This window comes from Gallinula chloropus (genome assembly GCF_964237585.1).
Source record: "Gallinula chloropus genome assembly, chromosome: 9".
Lineage (NCBI taxonomy): Eukaryota > Metazoa > Chordata > Aves > Gruiformes > Rallidae > Gallinula > Gallinula chloropus.
This window is the reverse complement of record NC_140094.1, coordinates 8,725,426-8,738,825: the sequence shown is the minus strand read 5'-3', so window position 1 is coordinate 8,738,825 and position 13,400 is coordinate 8,725,426. Positions and strand designations below refer to the sequence as shown.

Sequence of the window (13,400 nt, the reverse complement as noted above, 5' to 3'; positions counted from 1 at the left end):
GCCGCCGGGCCGCGGCCGCCCGCCGAGCGCCATTCACGGCGCTGCCCGCCTGCACGCGCCGAGCCTCATTCACAAAAACTTCATTCATAAAAGCGGCGGCGGCGGCAGCGGCGGTGGGGCCCCGGCGCGGCGGGGGCGGCTCGGGGCTGCGGAGCTGCTGCCCCGCGGCTCTGCGGGAAGCGACGCCGGAGGCGCAGGAACATCCAGTTGTTTCTGGGTTACGGTGCTGAAGGACTGACTTCCCGGCGAGAATTAGCGGGGCTGGCGCCGAGAGCTGCCGGCGCTGCTCCGTGTTACCCTCGCAATCCTGGTCCGGCGCCTGGCCGCGGGGCGGGAGCGGCGCAGCGCGGGGATGGCAGCGCGGGGAGCTGGGCACCTGACGGGGTTGGTGCCTGTCCGAGAATGTGCGTGAGCCGGTAGCTATCTCGCTCCGCTTTGTGCGAAACGTGCTTCAGCTTTGGCTGCGGCCAGGACTCCGCGGTTAACGATGCTCCAACTGTGAGTCGGCGGCGCTAGGCGGGATTTAGTGCCTGGCTCGAGGCAGGAATGAAGGTTTGGATAGCGGCTCTTCAGCTTAAACTGCTGTGCCACTGATGTGCTTTCCCGTATGCTGCTTGTGTTGCTGCTTACAAAATACCAGATGTCCGTGCGGTTTTAAGCCTCGTCCATTGAGGAAAATAAACCACTCAAGAGGGAGTCAGCAAAAATACCCAATAGGTTTCTGTTTTTAAAATTGTTTGACTTGCTTGATTTCCTTATAATTTACCTACAAGAGCCGATTTATGCAGGAGTATCCTGTTACAGCACTGCCAAGGCTATGAGAGAACGCAGCCAGCAGAGCCTCGGTGGACACGTCCTGTATGTAGGATTATTCAGACATCCAGGAATGCTGCACAGGGCTAAGTACAGCCGGTTCAGGAATGATTCGATAACATCCCTAGACGAAGGTACACAAAATACGTCTTTAAATATCAAAGGTTCTTCCTCCTCTCCCCATTCTTCAACACCTAATTTACTGACAGAAGATGTCTCCTTGGGGCCGCAGGACACCTGCACCACTCTGTGCACGCTGATCCCTCGGATGGCCAACATTAAACTTGCCAACCCGTCAAATTTGCCTGGCCTGAAAAGCTTCTGCCTGGGAACGAAAGAGGTGCCAAGAATTAAACTCACGGAGTGCGTTACCATCCCAAGCAGCCCAACCTCACCTGAGATCAGCTGCCTCTCGGCCTCTTATCCACAACCTGACCTGGACAAGCTGGCCCTAATCCCAAAGCCGGCGGGTGACTGCCCTGTGTGGGGAGCTGAGGAGGCTGCTCCTGTGGGCAGGCAGGACAGGAGCCTCGTGCAGAGCGGTGAGAACGTGGGGGAGCTGGGGACGACCTACAGCGTGCGGGTGAGTACTTCTCACATTCTCTGACAAAGCAAACCATGCAGGTGGCTGCAGGGTGGCCTCTGTGTCCCCACTCCTGGAGCCAATGCCCCAAACCACTGACTTTTCCCATATATTTGCTCTTCCCTGATGTGTGAAGGGCTGTGGTGTTGAACTGAGGGAGTTAAAAGGACCACAGCCGCTCCCAGAGGCAACGCAACATCCAATTCCAAAAGACTATATTTAGACTCTCTGGGGAGCGCAGCTGAGCTGCAATCCAAACAGGGGTTGCTCTGGTCTGAACTGCAGGTTGGAGGGAGAAGGAGGCCCACAGAAAGGGCTACCTGCTCCTTGCACAGCAGATCCCAGGCACTAGGTGCGTGCTGGCCCAGGCTGCTGACATGTCTGACATGGAAGGCATGGGAGAGCTGCTGCCATTGCTGCTGCCTGGAGCACCTCTGGGCAGTGAGCGGGCAGGATGCTACAGAGCTATGTCTGATGTTCTTTGTAAAGAACATGTGCAGGAATCACTGCCTGCTCTTTCAGAAGATGCCCTGAAATAGTCTTTCTAGGTATTTTTTATGTTGTGGACAGGTCGGTATGTATTGTATTCTAATTAGCAGTCAGTGGCCAAGAGGCAATCATGCCTCCTGGGCTCAGTGCTTTCGCTCTCTCCACCCTACCACACTTGGGAGCTTTGTAATTTCTTTTTTCTCTGGACTTTCTATATATTACCACAGCCAGACCTTACCACGTGTGTGTGTGTGTGTCTGTGTGTGTGTGTAAGCTCTTGGTTTGGTGTACAGGAGGTATCAAAATGTGCCAGCAGGTGTAAAAATACCATAAGCAGTGCTAAATTTGTGTCTTCCGTGTGAAGTTTTGCAAGCAGGAAAGCCTAAAGAAAGGTGCAAGGTCAAGAAAAATCAATTGATCCCTTTCCAAATGCTGCAGGAGGGTGGGCGAGTCAGAGGGGAGGAGAACAACAAGGGGAAATAGCCATGTTCACCTGTCCCCAAGTAGGAATGCGATTCCTTCCTCTTTCCTGGCATCCAGCTAATTTGATAGGATGTTGTCTGAAAGGTGATGGTGTCCCAGCATGGTACTGGCTGCTGTGAGCGAAGCTGCAGGAGGCCCTGGGACGTTCTCCAGGGATGCAGCAGGTGGAGGGAGGGGACACGTTATTCCATTGTGCTGGTAGGTGTCCTTCTATGTTTACTTTAATTCTAATGCTAACATGAACAGATGAGGTTTTGACACCAGCCAGCTGCTAAAATAGCTGGACGAGCACGTAGGCTGTGACTTGCAGTGACAGTGCAAGGACCACCGCAGCTCCAGGCACTACGCATTTGGCCAGCCCCGTGGAAAGGCCTGTGCTGGGGATGGCATCGTGATCCTGCTGCTCCCTGTGGTTTGTTTCCAGCATGTTGTTTCTGCTGGTCTTGCTGCATGTCAGGACATTTTGTGGAGACTCTGTCTGAAGGGGTGTTGCTGGCAGGAGCACTATCCCACACCAGCGGCCCCCTCAGACCAGTGCAGACCAGCAGGATGGTGTTACTGGAGCTAACATGGAGTATGAGCTTAAATCAATGATGCTCAAGTCTTTGAGAGAGGATGTTCAGATTAGTAAATGAATGTTCTGTTTAACTAAATATGGGAGGGAAATACTATTGCCAGATACTTTTTAAGTACATTAATATCACAGTGAAATAATGTGGTACAGGTTATTTGCAGCATCCTTTCTCATAAAGGATGGTTAGATTGGACTTTTATCAATATATAGGTTGATGCTCTCCTAGCAGTTTGGCATACGTGTGCATCTATACATATTTAATTGGCTGCTAGGCTCTAGAGTACAAAGAGCTTGACTGCTGCTAATGTAGGGGTTCAGCTGATGTGGAGTTCAGCAAAAGAGTGCATGTGGGCACCCGTCCCCTGCACAGTCCTGCTTTTGCCTACAGAGCATGTGGCAGGTCAGCCTGGGGAGCCTGCTCACTGTCTCTGTGTGGGAGGGGGGTTTGGGGCAGCCCTTTGCCAGCCCCTGACAGCTGACAGCTCCTCTTCCATGCTCAGGGCAGGGAAATAATTGTGGTATTTCAGCTGCAACCACTTCCCTGGCATGGCACCCTGACACCACACTGGGAAGCTGCTCTGCATTGCCCCTGGTAAATGCCTACAGGTGTAGGCAGCTGGGGCTCTCGCAGGAAGGAGATGGGCTCTGGTGATTCAGGCTTCAGAGCCGCAGCTGGGAGTTGTGAGCCAGGGCTGTAGGATGCTGGAGTGGTGCTTGCTCTGCCAGACTCGTGGGGACAAGGTGTGTGGCAGCCCCCCAGCACTCACGGGCTCTGCCTCTCCAAGGTGCGTCTCTGGGTAACAGCTTCTTAACATGGTTTTGGGCCCTTTGCTCTGTCACCACCACGGGCATGGGGACACGGCAGTTTGAACCCTGGAGCCCTGGCCTGAGCGCAGGGCTGTGGAAAGGGGCTTTTCAGCACAAAACTAAAAGGAAAAGGAAAACATGTGTGTGTCTGTATATATATTTATTAAAAAAATAATTCTAAATTTACAACCTTTTCCCCTTGTTTTTTTCTTAATGTTTCTTTAAAAATGGAAAGCCCAGGAATGAGTGTGTCAGGCTGTCCTGGGAAAACTTCCCTTTTTAGCAAAAGCCTTTCTTCATGACAGAAAGCCATTGCCTGCTGCCCCTGAGGGACAGGCCAGCACATGAGGAGAGTTAGGCTGGTTCTGACAAACACCGGCGGGTTTCTGTGGGCTTGCTGTCCTTCAGCAGTGAAGGTGTTTCAGCAGCCTGTGCTTCCCAGCCTGTTCTGCTGGGGTTTTGTGCTCTGGCAGGTACCCGTGCCTGGAGCTGTGTAGGCTGCTGCTGTGGGCTGCCTTTGCCCCTCTGCTCCCCGTGGGGTTACAGCTAAGCAAGCTCTGCTTTCGGCTCAGGAAGGGGTTGGTGTTTGCTGGAGGAAGCTAGTGAGGTTCAATCTGAGGAATGAGCTGGTTAAACCACTGCAGGGTGCAAATGCAAGCCAAATCTCTTCATTAGCAGCCTGACTGGTGGCTGCTATCCGTGTTACATAGCAGCAACCCCAGCCTGGTAAAACACTGCTGTGTGTTACAGGATGAGCAGCCAAGCTGATGGGCTGGTCAGCAGCATGGTGCAAGCTGTGAGCTGACAGGACCACAGTGCCACTGCCAGGGTAGCCATGGTGGTCTCTGCTTTCAGCTGACAAGAGGCTTTTCAGCCCCAAAGCCACCCCAGGTAGCGTCCTCACCAAAACGACAGTGATCTGAGCATTGTGCCTTCCCTGCATCCCTGGCTGGGTCCTGGCATTGTCAGTGGAGGGAGGCTTTGGCTTACTGACAGGATGAAAGCTGGGCAATCTCAAATCAGGTGCTGCAACTCATGAGACCATGTCCCCAAGCCCAATGGCCAGCCACAGGGAGTGCAGCACCCCAGCTCTCGTAGGCAGAAGTTGTTTTTCCTTGGCATAAAAGGCAAAGGTCTGTCTCCTTATAATTCCAGTGCCACCCTCCTGCCATGCACTGGTGCCTGCTGCTTACTTCTGCCCAGTCCTCCTTGCTGGACCAGTCACAAGCTATAGGTGTCATTCAAGCAAGTCAAGCCAAGCTCTTCCACTGCTCTGCAGCCTCTGCCCAGGGTGGCAGAGCCACGGCTCCCAGGGTGGCAGCACCCACCCCAGGCAGCCCTTGTCAGCAAGGAAAGGGTGGTGGGAAGCTCAGGAATGGAAAACCCCCTCGCTTTAAAAGCACTTTGCTAAAGCAGTGCTGGGGAAATGAATGTTCCCGTGGGAGTCAGCTCCTGCTATGCCCAGGAGAACATGGCACAGCTGCTGGTGGCGGGTTTCTGCCCAGACACCTGTGTTACCTGTGTTTTTAGGAAATTTGAACCTAATCTCACATATGTTTGGACAGAGGCTGTTTAGAGGCAGCATGTTACCTGTCTGCCTCTGTGAGCAAATGCCATCCCTTGGATTCATTGTTAGTTGGCTGCAGGGTCTGTAGGAGCTGCTCTTGGCATTATGCATGAATTAATGTCTGCTAACTAATAGGTAAAATTGCAAGGCTGCAGCTGTGTTGTTTAATTACGAGCTCTGCGCTGCTCCCCGTATCATTCCTGTGGGTGAATCACTGGCTGTCATTCAGGCTGGAGCCACTAACTGCGTTATGGCAGGGAAAGAATCGAGACGTGGGTCTGGATTAGAGGGTGCCTGAAAAGCTTATTCACATGGGCCCTGCCTAGTGCCTTCACATCTCCTCCCACACAGTCCCTCATCCTGTTTGCAGTCACTCTCCATCATCTCCTGTAAATAGATGTGAAAAGATGTGTGCATCTCCAGTAACCGCCCTCCTCTCCCCCACCTCCCCATCCTAGTGATGTGGGGGAACGGCAACCAGCCCCAGATCACCCTTTGGATTCAAACACCAAGAGATGGAGTGTCCCCAGTGCTGGTGCTCTCCCCAGTCCTTTGCAGGGAGATGGGACAGTCTTGCACACAGCCCTGTCAGAGGAGCCGTTCCCTTTCTCGCAGGGGGAGTGAGTCTCTCCTCTCCCTCCTGAGAGATGTTGCTTGTCCAGGCAAGAGCTGTCTGTTCTGCAGTGGGTTCAGCATACGCTTGCATTGGTAATGCCAAGTCTTTAGCACTCTGCTTGTTCAAATGTTGGCTCTTTATTTTTCCATAGGTACCTGAATTCTGGTGCTTGTTCCCCTGGACTGGTTACAGCACCCTCGTGCCTATGCCCAGCTTTCCTTTAGCAGTTCAGCTGTGCTTCTCTTTGTGGGGGTCTGGAAGATGAACCCCCTTCCTCGTACACTACCTTTGAACCCTTGACACCATTACTGCTGGGTTCAAAAAACACCTGGCAGGTAGCTTGGGCTCCCTATGGGGCAGGTTGGCCCTGTCACACAGGGGCCACGCTGGGGCCAGGGCTGCACGCTGCTGTGGCCTCTCCTGGGTGCTGTGGGAGGGCACCCATGGCTGCTGCCCTGCTTAACCCTCCCTGCAGCAGGAGAGTGGGGGGTGGCCTTGACCCTGCCTCCCCAGACAAACCCACCTGCTTTTTGTGGGAGCTGCTGTTTGGGTGTACAGGATGGGGAGCCGGAGCACCACCTGAACTGAAGTCCAGGCACAGGAGACGTCTCTGAGACAGGCATCGCCCTTGTCTCCTGCTTTCCTCTTTCTCTTATCTCCACTGCTTGTCTGACTGGCTGTGGAGGGGTTAATACTTTCTTCATTTATTTATTAATTCTTTTCTCTTCCCTGGAGAATTTATTTTGTTTTCTTGAATAGGCTTCTGGTATCCCATTGTCCTTTTGTGTGCTCCATGGGCTTCTCCCCAGCTCTGTGACCTCGACTTCCTTTGCCCCAGTCCCACAGTTCCCCAGCCCAGGGCTCTGTGGGTTCTCTGTACCCTCCCACTGAGATGCGAAGGTTTGGCAGTTACTAACTGCTGGTTTAGATAACCAATGGCAGCTAAAATAAATGAGAGGTGCAGTGAGCTGCCATGTTAATGCACTTCCTTACTCAGGCTTTTAAAGGAGAAAAAAAAAAGGTCTTTTGTGAATCATTGATAAGTTCAGCTTCACTCAGGGTCACTTATGCAAAAACCCAATATTGATTTTTCATCTTTGCTTAGAGTAGCTTCCCACGCATCTGTTCAGGATGCAATGGGGACTCACTTATCAGCATATGACTCACCTACTCCTCTAAATCTTCCTTTCTCAAGGATAGAGGAGCAGCCAAACAGCTCACAGGATGCTTGACCTTATACTGTAGGATCAGAGGTCTCTACTGTGCTACAAGCTGAGGCACAAAACATTATCTTCCATGTTTGTTTTGTTCCTGTTAAGCAGGAATATCTTTAACAAGCAAGATAGCTGTCAGAGTGCTTTACATAGTCATTAAATGTTCATTAGGGAAGCAGTTCTGCTAACCCTTCAGATACTTATTGATGTCCTTCCAGGGTTCTGACCTAATTTTGGAGTTCTCCCAAGGGTTACATTGCTATCTGGAGGGAGACCAAAACAGGGATAATCCAGTTGTTGTGGAATCCCTGTCTGACTGCACACATACGTTCTCTCTTTAACTTGCACATTCATTTCTGAAAGTCTCCAAAGCTGAATCAGAGGCATAAACCACCCTGCCTCTGCATGGTCCAGCAGAAAAATCAATTCGCAGGCAAACTGAAGAGGAGGAGATAAATACAGCACCTTTCTCTGGACAGACAGTGCTCCTTCCACCCAGTCAGCATAAGAGGACAGAGGACAGAGCGTGCATGTCCCTGCATGGGATTTCCAGGCTGGCTGCTGCACCCCAGAGGCTTTGCCTTTCTGCAGGCTGCTGCAGGAGCCCATGGGCACTGTGTGAGCACTGCAGGATGCTCCCAAAAGCCCTTTTCCCTCCAGGAGAATTCTTTGTGGAAGTGGGGGGGGATGCAAGCTGAGACCCAGATCTATGCCAGCCTTATGAAGTGGAGATGTCTGTGTGCTTTGACAGCAGAGAGGTGGATATTGACAGAAATGCATAAGGAATTAGTAAGATATGTTTTGGGAGAGGTAAACTCAGTGGATAGACTTAGCATAGCACACTTCATTGAGATGAAAATGTTCTCTAGGGTTGTACAGAGCATCAGAGGAGTCTATGGGCTGACATGCCATCACATTCTTGATGTTTCTGAAAATTAGTCCTACGCAAATCCCAAACGAGTATAGAAAAAGCCCCCAGCTCTGCCCCAAACAACAGAAGTGTGGGAGTCAGCCTCTAATTTAAAGCAGGTCAGCTAATAGTGCAGGCTTTTAAGAGCTGTTGCTATGAGCTGGAATTGCAACTCTACCTCCTTCATCTTCTGCAGAGGTTATTTGTCATCAGACGTGCAGCAGCATGGAGCCAGTGGTTTTCCTCATGCCTAGTAATGCCTCCAGCTGCTCCGAAGGGACAGCCAGCTCTCCTGCATGGGGGGTCTGAGTGTATCGGTCCTGTAGGTCTTCCAGAACCTCCCTGCTCCTAGGAAATGTCCTTCCTACCTTCATGCATTCCCCCCAGCTCAGGGCCATAGGCTAATCAGTGAGAATAAGCAGAATTGGAAATGAGGAATGATTGGATTTTGTGTCCCCAGAGTGCTTTACCTTTTTTTTTTTTCCCTTTTTGTGCGAGGCTGTTGAAGCTGCTGGTATCTTTATTGCTCTTCTCTACACTTTTCAGTAAAACATGATCTATTTAGGAAGCAGCTTTAGGCTGGTTGATTCGATTTTCCATTTAGACTGTGGTTCTGCATATACTTAGTGGACTGAAATCACATTTGCTTCCTTCTGTGATCCTCCCCTTACCTGTTTGCTAGATATTAACAGAGCCCCCCCTCTCTCTTTTCCCTAGTACATGGGCTGTATTGAAGTGCTGCAGTCGATGAGGTCCCTGGACTTTGGCACGCGAACGCAAGTCACCAGGTAGGTGATACCACACTGAAATCCAGCCCCAGAAGGAAGAGTCTGAGCACTGGTTTCTGTATGAAGCCAAGTACATGCCAGGCTCTGAGACAATTCTGAACAGGAGTTTGCATGTTTGGTTTGGTTCTTCCCAAGCGATGATTTGAATGGCTCGGCCATTAGAATAGGCTGTTTGCATTGGAAAATGAATTGTTTCAGCCACAGGACTAATTTCTCTCCCAGTTCTTGTTCTGGGTGCAGAGAGCACCCCCCTGCAGTGGCGGCACAGTGCAGACGTGCAGCTAGCTGGGTGCTGGCAGCAGCCGGGCCAGGCATGCGGCTCAGTGCTGCCTGCACGGCTCACACAGGATGCAGAGTAAAGCTGTGGCTGCTCATGAGCCTCTGCCACGCTCTCACACCTGACACACATCAGTCTCTCAAGCAAGCAAGGTCATCTAATGAATTTTTACCAGATGGGTGATGTTGCTTGGCCCCATCTGCACCGCAGCCGGAGTCACAAGGAAGATGTGTGAAACACAGTCATTTCCCAATGCACCGCAGCCCCAAGTTTCCAGGCTGCAAAGCAGAAGCAGATGGATATTTGGCTCTCAGATACAACTGAATGGGGGTCAAATGGGAAATATTTTGTGGGCTCTTGTGAAGCTTGCACCTCCTGTCGCAGATGGCTGCCCATAGCTGGGTGTAGATTATTGACATATACACCCGCGGGGTTGTTGAAATGTCCTGTCAGAAACAGAGAAGCCAAATTTTACTTTTTCCTTTATTCTAGTAAGTCTGTCAGTGCAGGAGTGTTTGAGCTTTCAATAAGCACCCTTTTTCCAGCTCAAAGCGCTGCATGCTGCTGGGATGCACTTGTGATCCGGCAGCCACCCTGCATCCCAGCACCTCCCAAAGCCTTTTTGAAGGGGTGGGTGTAGAGCATTTTGGCCCAGCCTTAGACACGTTCCCTCCTCCTCTCAGCTGTTTTTCTGGCACGGCTCATGCTGAGGATGCCAGGAGTGTGGTTGAGGCTTCCTGTGCCTCCCTAACTCTTCCTTCCTGCTGGCGGATGATTTACAGATGCTCTTTTGCTTCTTCAAGTGTTCACATCAAATCCTGGAGAAAGGAAAGGAGCACAAAGAGATAAGCATTATATTTCTACCTAGTGTCTCCCAGACTTACCAGCTAAAAGGAAGAACCTGAAAAACCTGAGTCCTTAAATGCCTGTTGCCAGGTTTGAAAGCTGCATGGTTTGGTTTATATGAGAAACCAGTGGTTGTTGACATTTACAGTCAGCATAAGCATGGACGCACCCAGTTCCTGCATGCATCTGTGAAGAAGTGCCTGAGACACAAATTTACTTCCCTCAGCCTAGAAGAGCCGTGCAGCACACTTAGCCCAAAGCAGTCAGCCTGGCACATTCTGACCAAGCCACTGTGCTCTTCAGCAGCCTCAGCCAAGGAGTGAGGTTATCTCCCATCTGCAAGACACGCAGTATGTCTGCCGCTAACCTTACTGAGCAGAGCTCTGGATGGTTTGTCTGGAAAACAAGGGATCTGAATTACTGTGTGGCAAGAGCTTGCCAACTTTACTGTGGCCCAAATAGTAAAGGTTTTGTTAACTGGAGCTATGTGAAAACTTAAGAATGGAAATAATTCCATCACCTAAACAAAGTGCTGCTGCTGGCCTTAATGGGCTCTTTTGTGCATGGGAAATCCAAAACTTAAACTGTTTGCAAACCAGCTGCTGAAGTGCTGATCTCTTGCATGCAAACTTTAAAGTTTGATCGATTACAAGCTGACTGGAGCGAAGATAACATTGATCATTCCCCTGTTGTTCTCCCAGGGGAGTAAGTTTATAGATGACATGCACAGTGCACCGACTGAGGAGTTAGTGGAAATGATCCATTTTAAGCAGCTCTGTTATTTGTATGGGGGCTAAAAAATATTTTTACTCCCATGATATTCCACTAAACAGAGAGGCATCTTCTGTTTTAAAATTATATAGAAAGGGTCTCTCATGTCTGCTCCCTGCCTTGCTTTATGTGTATTTGCAGTCTTTGTACCTGACCTCTAAATTTAGGTATTATTTGCCTACCTTAGGTGAATGTTGGAAAGATCAACACACTTGTATTTGCCAAAGTGCCGTGAGGAGTCAAAAGAGATGACCATGGAGAATTTATTTTCTCATTTCTTGCTGGACTTGCACTTTCAGTCACTTAACAGGCACAGGGCAAGGGAGGCAGAAGTGACCTCTCTGGCACTACAAATGCCCATGGGGTGCTGAGGTGTCCTGTGGCCATCAGGCCGAGTGGCCGCAGTGCAGCAGGGGAAGGACCGGCCACTGAGGTGCTCTGTACCCTCAGTGGCTGTGTGGTGAGGAGGTTGGCAGAGGAGATTTTGCTGCAGCAGTTTTCCAGCTCTCTGCCATGCCTGCCTGTGACCCAGCTCACATGCCCTTAGGACATCCTTCCCATTTTGCAGAAATTTATGATCCGAAATTCCATGCAGCTGACAAGAGTAACACCACAAGATAACAGTAAGGGTAACGGGTTCCTCTGCTTGAGGGGTTTTGTGCTTTTTTGAAGGTTCATCTCTAAATGTGCTGTGCTTGCTGTTCTTGGCACGAGACATGTTTGGGCTGTCGCCCTTGTCCCATGACAGGTCCTGCCTTTGCTGGACCCTGACGTTTGCTTCCCTTGTCCAGCCCTTCAGTTCTTCCTCTTATGCATCTCCTGCTTCCGTTAAATCAAACTTATTATTAGTCATTATGTATGGGCGTTTATGGGAAGAAGGATTCTGTATCAGGGCATTAACTTGCAAACTTGAACTGGTGAGGCAGTGAAGGCCGTCTGAACCGTGCTGCTGGGGAGGGCTGCTGGAAGAAGGCTCACTTTGTCTGGAAGATTAATTTCAACTTTGTTGAGACGCACAATCACTTTCTGTTAGACACTGTAGGCTGAGCCCTAGACGCTTAAAAGCAAATCTTCAACAGCATGCTTACTCGCTTACATCAGCCCATCTCTCTTCTCCTACTCTCGCTCGGGGAACAATAAACAAAGTGGCTCGCTGTTACTGCCAGCACGTTGCTCTCCTGGATCTTCTGGAAGAGCAGGGAGGAGTCGGCCATGGGTTTTGCTCCAGGGGCACAGACCCAGAGAAAATCCATAGACTGCACAGCTCAGCTGGTCTAAAAGCTTATGGATGCCATAAATGGGTCTGTCCTTGTCGCTCCCTCCTTCCCCAGAGCTTGCTGAACTCTTGCCAATGGCTACAGCCTGGCCGGGTCACTGGCTGCCTACTCAGCAGCCAGAGGGAGCCGTGCCCTCAGGGTCTGGACCGGGTGTTTTGGGGAGCAACCAAAAATTCCCTGAGCCGCCAGCTCCCACAGCAGTCGCTGGCATGGGGGCCATGGCACTGTCCTAGCTCAGTGTGTTCCAGCCCAGAAAGTGGGGAGCTCCGTTCAGCAATGTGCTCAGGAGCTTCAGTGTCCCAGTCAAAGAGGAATGGTCCTGCTTCCCTCATCCCCATCCCACCTCCTGGATCCCACAACAGTGCAACAGTGCCCACAGTGAACTATCAGCTTTGATCCTCAGTGTCCTGGTGCCCAGAAGAATAACCTCTGGGAAACTCCCCCCAGATTGGATGGGACACTGGCTCTGTGGTAGCTCTGCTGCTGGAGACAGCCCAGTGGGCTAAAGAGCTTCAGAGTAATACTTAGGATGGCAAAAACAGCAGCCCCAAATCTCTTCCATTCACTATGGAAAGTGAAAACTCTGTCAGTGAAACACTGATCAGTTTACGTAATCATGTGGGCACTGCAGGACCATGCAGTGATTCCACTTCAAGTGACAGAAGATGCCCGAGGAGTCGAGGAGAAAGATTTTCTTTCCCTTAAACTACAGAAACAATTTAAATTCCTCACAGCACACTCGATTTCATTCTGTGGCTCCCAGGGTCGAGAACAACTGCTGCAGAGTGTGCAAGTGGAGTTATCTCATTCAGGATGATTTAAAAGGAAAAAAAACCCAAACAACCTAAAGTGTTTTGCTCTGGGATGAATGACAAAGAGGTGAGAAAGAAAAAGCAGAAACACGACTGGAATACCAAGGCCACATTTTCTGCTGCTGCCTCAGATTTGGAAGATTTCAAACGGACAAGCAAACACCAGAACCTGTAAGGCTGCCCATCTATCCAGGAACAAGGCAATTCACCACGTGAGCACAGGTATATGCTGTCCAGCAGATCTAAAAGCAGAGACCGACCAGAGCAAGTGATGGGCAATGAATGGCTCTAAGCATGAATTGAGTGCAATTTGCCAGGAGGAAGGCAGACATACAGTAAATCCTATTTCAGTTTATCGCGGGCGCACCCAGAGTTTCTTTCCTTCCTAGTGCACTAGAAACGGTGCGGTTTCTAGTTCAGGCCCTCCTGCCTCGTGGAAATGGCTGAAAGCTACACGTGTTCAGTTGTAGTGGGAAGGTGTTCCCAGTCATCACACCTTTCACATGCTATTTCAGCTGGTTTGTTAGATCTTGTGGAAAACCACCCAGAGATATGTAGCAAGAAATGTCTGTG

At 50.6% G+C, this 13,400-nt stretch overlaps 1 protein-coding gene across 1 annotated transcript in view; it reads left to right on the top strand.

The window, feature by feature from the left end:
• Nucleotides 1-817: 817 nt before the first annotated feature.
• SHC4 (SHC adaptor protein 4) overlaps nucleotides 818-13,400 on the top strand; it is a gene marked incomplete at its 5' end in the record, with an annotated part of 29,142 nt that continues 16,559 nt past the window's right edge. The window contains 2 exons of the mRNA XM_084267881.1: nucleotides 818-1,396; nucleotides 8,774-8,844. Coding sequence (XP_084124007.1) covers nucleotides 818-1,396; nucleotides 8,774-8,844 — 650 coding nt within the window. The remainder of the gene's footprint in view (nucleotides 1,397-8,773; nucleotides 8,845-13,400) is intronic.